This window comes from Vombatus ursinus, unplaced genomic scaffold (genome assembly GCF_900497805.2).
Source record: "Vombatus ursinus unplaced genomic scaffold, bare-nosed wombat genome assembly UNPS02014784.1, whole genome shotgun sequence".
NCBI lineage: Eukaryota > Metazoa > Chordata > Mammalia > Diprotodontia > Vombatidae > Vombatus > Vombatus ursinus.
The window spans coordinates 1,332,377-1,342,720 of record NW_020954562.1 but is presented as its reverse complement, the minus strand read 5'-3'; the positions used below and the strand labels follow the sequence as shown (position 1 = coordinate 1,342,720).

The 10,344-nt window shown below is 41.7% G+C and overlaps 1 protein-coding gene across 1 annotated transcript in view; it reads left to right on the top strand.

Moving 5' to 3' along the window:
* Window positions 1-9,199: 9,199 nt before the first annotated feature.
* Window positions 9,200-10,344, top strand: part of TBC1D9 (TBC1 domain family member 9) — a 123,538-nt gene continuing 122,393 nt past the window's right edge. The window contains exon 1 of the mRNA XM_027866843.1: window positions 9,200-9,338. Coding sequence (XP_027722644.1) covers window positions 9,209-9,338 — 130 coding nt within the window. The 5' untranslated portion in view covers window positions 9,200-9,208. The remainder of the gene's footprint in view (window positions 9,339-10,344) is intronic.

Here is a 10,344-nt window from a genome sequence, read left to right as displayed (position 1 = left end):
AATATGTTTAATAAGAATGAATATGTAGAGCCACTGTCAGATTGCATGCTGTCTTGGGGAGGGAGGAGGACAGAGAGGGGGAGAAAATGTAAAACTCAAAAGCTTATGGAAGTGAATGTTGAAAACTAAAAATAAATTAATTAGTTAAAAAAAGAAAGAAAGAAACTTGCCCATGGTGAAAGTGGGTAATATTGGCACTACTTTTTAAGAGAAAACATTCTTCTAAAACTATTCCAATACAAATAAATCAAACAGGCAAGCCACAATTATTAAGCACCGACTTTGAGGAATACAAAGACAAAAATGAAACAATCCCTGCCCTCACGGAGCTTACATTCTATTGAAGAGACATGGATAAATGAATATATGCACCATATACACAAGATACAATTAACATACTTTTTGAGGGAGGCTGGCAAGGGCACTTGCTGCTGATTCAGGAAAGACTTCACATGGAAACTTCTTGAGCACGATTAGGAAGCAAAGGTGGAGGTGAGAAGTGAGTACATTCCTGATATGTGGGACAGCCAATGCAAAGCTGTAGAGACAAAAGATGAAGTGTTATGTGGAAAGACTACCAAAAAGACCAGTTTGGTTAGACCATAGAATACCGGAAGGAGCAATAATACATAATGGAGTAAGAATGGAAGATTGAAGCCAGGTTGTGAAGAGCTTTAAAGCCAAAGTGAAAGTATATATTGATCTTAGAGGCAATAGGGAGCCAATACAATTTATGGAATAGGAAAGTAGCATGGTCAGATCTATGAAAGGGTAAATCACTTTAGCAACTGTGTGGAGAATAGATTGGAGAGGGGAGAGATTTATGGCAGGAAGACAAGTTCCCATAGGAGGTTATTGTAACAGTCCATGCAAAGGGTAGTAAGGGTCTGAACTAGGGTGTTGGCTGTATGAGTAGAGAGAGAAAAGAGAGAAAAGGTGATAAGTACAAGGGATGTTTTAGAGATTGAAACAATAATACTTGACCTCTGACTGGATATGTGAGGTAAATGAGAAGGCAAGGATAATGACAAGGTTGCAAGCCTAGATGACTCTAAAGAAGATGGTACCCTACCAGAAATATGGACATTTAGAAGAGAGATTTTAAGGGAAAGATAGTGAGCTCATTCAGGAACATGTTGAATTTGAGATGACTCTGGAACACCCATTTTGATAGATATAGGTATACATAACAGGCAGCTAGAGATGAATGAAGCCTAGGAAAGAAACTAGACTTGGATATATAGATGGAGGAGTCTTCTGAATACAGATGATCATTAGTTTCATGGAAGCTGATGGGCTCACAGTTAGAACATGAAGAGAGAGAAGATAGAAGAAGACCCCAGAACAGAACCTTAAGGAACTTCCACATTTAGGAGCATGATATGTATGATAAGACAGCAATGTAGACTGATAAAGGAGTGATCAGACAGGTAAGTGGAAACCAAAGGAGGACAGTGTCCCAAAAACCCAGATAAAAGAGGGAATTCAAGAGGAAAAGCTGGTCAACAATGTCAAATGCAGTAGAGAAGTTGAGAAGGATGTGAAGATTTAGGAAAGGATATTAAAATTTGCAATTAAGAGATCATCGGTAATTTTGGAGAGAGTAGTTTCAGTTGAGTGAAGAGTCAGATTAAAAAGGGTCTAGAAGTGGGTAAGAGGAAAGGAAACCAAGGCAATATGTATGGACATTTTTTTCCAGAAGTTTGGCCATGAGAGGGAGAAGAGCAGTGGGATGGCAGCTTTCAGGGATGGAAGGATCTAGTGAGAGATTTTTCAGGATAGGGGAAAGTGGGATGTGTTTGTAGGCAGCAGGGAAGGAGTTAATAGGTAGGGAGAGATAGAAGATTAGAAAAAAGAGACAATGATTATAGGATCAATCTACTGGAGAAGATAGAATAGGATGAGATCAAGGCTATATGTAGAGACGCTGGTCTTGGCAAAGAGGATACCTCTTTTTCATCAGAGACAGTAGTAAAAGAAGATAGAATGAAAGATGATTCCAAGGGTTTTGAGATTTAGAAAATAGTAACAGGAAAAACTCAGAAAAATATAAGGTAAGATCCTCAGCTAAGAAAGTAGGGACAGGGATGGCATATGAGGCTGATATAAAGAATATGGTATAATCTCAGTGGGATAGAAAATCATTTAGGGAGTAATAAAAAAATTGTCTTTGGTGGGTGGGGAGCAGTTGATGTTAAGTTGTATAAAATGTTAGCAGACCTAGTTAGCTTGGTGGTAGGATTTTCTCCAATTCTATGAGGCATGATATGATTAGGTGTGGAGGTGGAAGATGGTGGCAGTAATCCAAGTTTGAAGTTTGAAAAGGTATTGACATCAAGAGAACAGGGGGACAAAGAACATGAAACTAGGCGACAGTGAGGAGTTGAACTGGTTAACTCTATAAGGTTAAGATTAGGAAGGGAGGAAGATAAGGGTAAAACAGCAGTGATAGCCTGAAAGAATACTGAAGGATGGGTGGAATAGAGGTCCTGGTAAGGATGGAAGATAGATTTAGGAGAGGTAAGACCTGAGAAAAATTGAAATGAGAAGAGGTTTTGATGTGAATTTTTAGTCATTAAAATGGAACACTTGCGGATGATAGACAGATCACTGTGCATTAATGAGGTGCAATGGAGATGTAACTCATAGAAGATTAGGAGACTAAGGAATTAGCAGCATAGGCCATTTGAACATGAATGTTGAAGTCTCTCAGTATAAAAGACAGGAGTTTGGAGAGACAAGGAAGATTGTAAGTTAAGTTTTGAAGTCCTTTAGAAAGGAGGGGAAATGACTTGGGTGCTGATAGATAACTACTACAAAGATCTAGATGGGGTGAGAAACTTGAATGGGTTGAACATCAAAGGAGTTGAGGTTGCTTTGTGGTGAAAGTAGAGAGAGAGAACCTAGAATTGCTCTAGAATTGGAGAGCAAGGAATAATCTAACCCCACCTCTGGGACCGTATATGTCAGGAGGTTCATGATAGTGAGTACAGGCAGTGTTGTTGAAAGGCTAGGTAGGCACACAGTATCGTTTGGGGTGGGGGAGAGCCAGGTGCATGGGAGAGTTAAAAGATGGAAGGAGCCTCAAAGAGAAAAAAGTTCTAAAATGAAGGGAAGGTTATTGATGGTGGAACAGGAACTCCAGAGGTCCCAATGCCTTTCCAGGCTGCACCCCTGACTTTCTCAGACTTTCTCCACAATTCCCCACAAACCTCTTCGCACTGGAAGCTCACTTTACCCCTAAACTTCACACATTGGAAGTACTTTCCTCCCATGTGGCTTCTCCCTCAGCTTGGCCAATTCCTCTCAGAAGTTACATTTTAAGGAGGATATCTTGGCCACTCATATCTGCATTCTCTCCTCAGTCTACACTCTTGACACCTCTATACTTTCCCTACTGTGCCACCTTAAAGAATACCTCCATCTCTTCTCATCTACCCCTGCCATCTACCCCCTTTGAAGCTCCTTTTTATGTATTGTCTTCCCCCACTCCCACCCCTTTAGAATGAAAGCTCCTTGAGGGCAGGGACTATCTTCCTTTCCTTTTTCTTCTTTTATTAATTTATTTTTAGTTTTCAACAATCACTGCCATATGCTTTTGAGTTTTAAGTTTTTCTCCCCCTCCCGCCCCAAGATAGTGTGCAATCTGAGACAGCTCTACATATACATTCCTATTAAACATATTTTCACATTAGTCATGTGTAAGGAAGAATTAGAACCAATAGGAGGAACCACCAGAAAGAGGAAACAAAACAAAACAGAAGAGAAAAAAAGAGCAAATAGTATGCTTCAATCTTCATTCAGACTCCATAGTTCTTTCTAGGGATGTGGATAGCATTTTCCATCATGAGACTTTTGGAGATGTCTTAGATCCTTGCATCGCTGAGAAGAGCTAAGTCTATCAAAGATCAGTCCATACAAGTCTTTCCAGGTTTTTCTGAAGTCTGCCAGCTCATCATTTCTTATACAATAGTATTCCATTACATTCTTATATCACAACTTGTTCAGCCATTCCCCAATTGATGGACATCCCTTCAGTTTTGAATTCCTGGTCACTAGAGAAAGAACTGCTATAAATGTTTTTGTATATGTGGGACCTCATCCCACTTTTATGATCTCTTTGGGATACAGCCCTAGAAGTGGTATTGCTGGTCAAAGGGTATGCACATTTTTATAGCCCTTTGGGCATAGTTCCAAATCGCTCTCCAAAATGGTTGGAACATTTCACAACTCCACCAACAATGCATTAATGTTCCAATTTTCCCACATCTTCTCCAGCACTTATCATTTTCCTGTTTTGTCATCTTGGCCAATCTGATAGGTGTGATGTGGTACATCAGAGTTGTTTTGATTTGCATTTCTCTAATTAATAGTAATTTAGAGCATTTTTTTCATATGACTATAGATGGCTTTAATTTCTTCATCTGAAAATTGCCTGTTCATATCCTTTGACCACTTATCAATTGGGGAATGACTTGTATTCTTATAAATTTGACTTAGTTCTCTATATATTTTAGAAATGAGGTCCTTATCAGAGATACTGGTTTTAAAAATTCTTTCCCAGTTTTCTGCTTCCCTCCTAATCTTGGTTGCATTGACTTTGTGCAAAACCTTTTCAATTTGATATAATCAAAATTATCCATTTTGCATTTCATAATGTTCTCTATTTCTTATTTGGGCATAAATTCTTCCATTCTCCATAAATCTGACAGGTAAACTATTCCTTGCTCTCCCAGTTTACTTATAGTATCAGCCTTATATCTAAATCAAGAACCCATTTTGAGTTTATTTTGATATATGGTATAAGATTTTGGTCTATGCGTAGTTTTTGTGATATATTTTTCCAGTTTTCCCAGCAGTTTTTGTCAAATAATGAGTTCTTGTCCCAGAAGCTGGGGTCTTTGGGTTTATCAAATAGTAGGTTACTATAATCATTGACTACTGTGTCTTGCATACCTAACCTATTCCACTGATCCACCACTCTATTTCTTAGCCAGTACCAAGTAGTTTTGATGGACTATTTTCCTTTCTGCTTGTATTTGTATCCTTTATTGACTGACTTTTAAAATAAAACCTTGGGTAATGGTTTGGGGTGAGGATGCGGCAGGACTAATGGGGTAATGGGACTTGGACCCCTAAATGGAAAAGACCATATTTTTTAAAGCAACCCAGTCCCTGAATTTTCCATGCATTTCAGCAGCCCAGATCACTGGCTTCTCATGGCATCTGGCCCACCCCAGCCCACCTACATACTTGACAATTCTTTCACAGTGGCTCTTGCCCACCCCAGGCTATTTACTTCTCCTTAATCCTATCTAGATCCTTTCACTGTTGCACCTGGACCACCCCAGGCTACTTACCACTTTTTAATCCCATCTTTTCTATGTCCTTTTTTTTTGTGGATAAGTATCAGTCTTACCCCCATTAAGTTGAAGATTCACTAGGAATGCCACTTTGACTAGAAGAAGGGTGAGTGCATTAATTCTTTCCAGGCAGATCCTGTCCTGTACCCTGACATTTCAAGGTTCCCAGCAACCCCAAACTACATCACTCTCTCACTTAAATCCAGTTCACTTGCTTGTCATGGCATCACCTCCCTGATGTCATGGTCCTCTTCAAGAACAAGGACAAACAACAACAGACTGTAATAGAATTAGACTGTCTTGTATATATAGTAAGGGGAGGATCTTGAATTTCTAAGTGAATTACCTCCATCACCTGAATATCCTAGATTTAGGAAATTAAGTCCTGTGCTCAAGGAACAAATAGGTTGTGAGTTTTGAGCTGGAAGAGGTCACATGTCAGAAGCAGGATTTGAACCCAAGTCTTTCTAAATCCAAGCCCAATACTGTTTCCCCTACTCCATGACCAGTTATTAAGATAGTCAAAAACCAAATCATCTACCTTTGGGGTGATTCATTTATGACTCCTCTGCATAGCTATGAGGGAGACAGGGGCTGAATCATATGTGAAACATGCAATAAAATATCTTATTTGATAACCTATCCCAAAGATATTTTACTGAGTACATCACTCTTACAGACCTATCTCCTCCCAGATACTTTTTCTCTTGAAAAGACTTGAAACAACCCTTGATTGCCTTTAAAATAAGAGTAAATCTAAATCTAAAAATACCTATTTCCTAGAGGCCTGGGTGGATTAATTAGGTGTCCTGAGTGCCTTTTTTCTAGATTTAGATTGTAGAGGCAGCTGCTTTTTTAAATGCAAAGTAATACTTCAGAAAGTGACTTGAAGGTAAATTGTGACAAGCACAAACCTATATAAACATCTAATAATTTCCTCTAACTGTTCCTTTCCTATTTGTACTGCCTAGTTATAGAAATAATTACCTTGTAAATAATTGATGAAATAATTCATCAAGGAGGTAGCAGCTGGGGGAATGGATTTAGAGTTTTCCTGCCTCACTTGTGTGACCTTGGTTAAATCATTTCTCTCAGCCTCTTTCATAATCTTAAAAATGAGGGAAGTTGAACTAAATAATCTGCAACATCCCTTCCAATTCTGCTATGATCCTCTAATTTAAATGACCTTTTAAAATACTAATATCTAGCAGTTTATATATTATAGCAGTTTAAAATTTGAAAAATGCTTTACAAGTTATCACAACTTAAATCCCACCATCTTCCTACAATCAAGGAAACTGGCTAGAACTTATTCTAACAGCTCATAAGAATCAGGGGAAATGTTTACTTTTGGAAAAATCACTTCAGTATTTAGATTTTCTTCCTCGTCTCATTTTCAAAGTAACCTTTCTTAGCTTACCTTGATTCAAAGATTTTTTTAAAAGTATGTTGTACAAGTTAACCAGTACTTTTGTCTTAATAAATCCAACATTTTTCACCAGCTTCAAATTTCAACACTTGAATGCAAGTTGTGGTATCTAGAAGCATTTTAGGACGAAGTTAGGCATACTCTGAACCAATAGAACAAGAGTCTACAAAGCAGCTTGCAGAAAATGTCAGCTGGATAAAATGTAATGTTTGTGAAGTATTTTGAAAATTTTCAAAAGGTGTAGAAATCGTTCCTGTTGTTATTATTGCTTATGAATCAGTCAGCATTTGTTAAAAACCTACTCTGTTCCAGGCACTGAGAATATAGGATCTTAGAGCTAGAAGGGAAATCATCAAGTCCAATTGCAGCCGTTTTACGGACAAGGAAACTGAGGCTTAAGGCGTTTGAAAGATTTGCTCAAGGTCAAATAGCTGTTAGGCCTCTGAGACAGGATTCAAATCCAGATCATCCTGACTTCAAATCGAGGGTTTTATGATCTATACCATGGTGCCTGGGAAGGACAAAATTGAGGTTTCTGACCTCAAAGAGCTTACATTCTACTGAATTTCGAGACTGTGAGAGCAGAGATAAGGCGGCATATTCATAAATAAGTAAATGCAACATCAATATATGCGATAAGACTAAGATAGTAGAACCCAGTTGTGTGGATTTTTTTTTAAAATAAAGATCTTGCATTCAGTTGGCAAAAAAAGGATCCATCCATTATTTTGAGCAAAAAAGGGGGGTAAAATGATGTAAGTAGATTTACAAAACAACTAATCATCACTAGGACCTACTTCCAGGTCATACTGGCTTTCAGAAATAGCAGACCACACTATCGCTATTTCCTCCTCTGCTCCGTAGTAGAAAAGCATAAAAAGGTGGACATTAAGGAAAAGGTCATCAGACAAATGTACTCTGTTCACAGGAAGTTAAATAGGGCTTTCCCCCATCTGATCTTTGTATCCTCCAGTACTTTGCTTAGAAACAGGTGGGGGATGTTTGCTGCATTGAATTAAAAGGGGGTTTGGGGAGGGGAGGGCACCCGTAAGAGTTCGATTCCTTCAGGATCACCGAGGACAATCTCTAGCATCTAGACAGTTTCCAGTGTGTTCTTAATTTATTGCTTTTTTAATGTATTTACGTCTTTGGATTTTGAGTTGTCTCACTGAAAGACTGCAGTGCACTATCTTCTAAGTCCAAGATGAAAGGCTGTAGCCAGAATCAGTCTCATCTTTTGGGCCACTTCCAAATTCCCATGTTGCACTCCTAGACCAGCCAGGTCGAGGAAAGAAGTGATGTAATGCTTTTAGCTTGAGCCACTTTAATGAGCCTGGAACGGGGAAGAGGAGGGGTTAATGGAATGACAAGCAGAGCGCGTGACTGGCCCCTTGGGGTTCGGTAAACAAAAACATTGACTTTGACAGTAGAAGGTTCCTCCTTCCAATCCAGGCGCGAACCCCTCGCTGGGGTTGGAACCTCGAAATACATTTCCTGGGGAGAGGAGGTGGCGCTGTCTCCTTAGGGGATACTCCTTAAAGGGACCCGGGCTTGCTCGCATCATCCCAGCTGCTAGAGTAGGATGGGCGTGGGGCTGCGTGCTCGCTACGCTGGGGCCAGAAGGCAGCACCAGCGAGCAAACAGCAGGAGCAGTGCTCGGCCCCCGTGGACAGCGTGAAAGGGGATGGGAGATGGTTCTGCCCGTACGGTGAGGTCACGGCTGGCTTCTTATGAGGAGCTTTTCGTCATTTATCCCGCAGAATCCCGGAGCGTTGGGTTGGGGGTGCTGGGAGCCGAACCTTGCTCGGAGTCCAAGCACCCTGAGCCACGAAGGAGCGCGCGCTGAACCCGAGTCTCCTGGGCCTTGGAGAGGAGCGCTCCGAATTGGAGACCTCGAGCCACCGACGTGTCCTCGGGAGCGAAAATGCAGCCGAAAGTCTCGGGCTGCTGGCGTACTGCCTGCCTTTGAGAGGCGGGAGGTGAGACGACAGCCTGGGGGAAGCCTTAGCTCACTAAACTGCCCCCGCCCCCTACCCTGGGGGCGAGCGCTGGGGAAACGGACGCCTTTCCCACTATCAGGCTGCTGCTGCCCCTGCCTTCATCAGTTTGAGATGCCCGCAACCCTGTTGGGCTGCGGATCCGGATCCTGATCCCGGCGCTGCGGCCGCAATCACTTCCTCCTCCTCCTCCTCCTCCTCCTCCTCCTGCTCCTGCTCCTCCTTCTTTTCTTCCTCCAGCTGTCGCTGCCGCTGCTTCTAGTCTGGAAGGGCTCTGAGAAGTATCCGCGGCTATTTTGCCTGCGGGGAGGTGGGCTTGGAGGTTCTCGGAGGGGCGGAGTGTGCTTGTGTGTGTATATATATGCTCTGAAACGCAGCCCGCACGGCGCGCCCTTTGTGTGTCCGAGGGGCCCGGGAGCATGTGGCTGAATCCGGAGGAGGTGCTGTTGGCGAACGCCCTGTGGATTGCGGAGAGAGCCAACCCTTATTTCATCCTGCAGAGGAGGAAGGGCCACGGAGGAGATGGAGGCGGTGGAGGGGGACTGGCTGGTAAGGCAGGGACTAGACTGGCCGGGATCCATTGCAAGGGGGGATGGGGAGGGGGAGAGGGAAGCCAAGGGAAGTGAACAACCTGCGCTTCGGCATTGGGCTAGCCTCTACAGATGCCCAGTTAGAGTGACCCTCCATGACTGACAGGTTGGCTAACCTTGGTGCATTGAGGGAGGGCACTGCGAAGCACAACATTCTTTTTTGATCCTCTCCGAGTATTTTGTCCCGTGCACATCAGGCACCCACTAGATGTGGGGGATGTTGCCGAGGATGACAAGTGGTTTGGGGTAAGGTATTTACCCTTATTCCTTAAATACAGTGCTTCCAATGAGAAATCCACCATCAACTTGTATTTTGGGAAGAGAGATTGGCGTGGCTGGGGTTCACCCTCATTCTAGGTAATGATAGCAGCAGGCATCGAAAGCTCTTTTGTTTCCAGGGGAAAGGAAGAGCTATAAGGAACTGATGTGGTCATTTCCTACAACAGCACCATAGCACCGTAGGAATCTCTAGAGGTTGAGAGGTGAAAAGGGGGGAAGAAATTATTAGTTTGTATTAAATCATGTTTCTTAAGCAAACAAACAAAAAACCTTATCTGAGTTTAGTTACTAAAAGATGTAATTAGAATTTTATTAACTCCACTAATTTTCCTGGTTAGCTACTATAAGTAGGTGGAGACATCACTGAAACAATGTTATTGAATTAAGTATTAAAGTAGTCACTGAGGAACTAGCTCCTAATGATAGAAATTTATTTATTGACTACCCATTTTGTACAGTAGGAAAACACTGGTAGCCTGGAAACCACATGGTCTCCTTATCCGCTCCTCCTTTGACATTTTAAAAGGATGGACTCAATAGTAGAAATTCTGCTGGTTTAACCAGGAAAGAATACAGCAGAGTAATGAACTTTGGCCTTGTCCCGAATTCACAATAATGGCAAGCCTTGGGGGTTTGTGATTTAAGGAACTTGATTGGACCATGATATTGAGAGCCAAAAAGGAGCT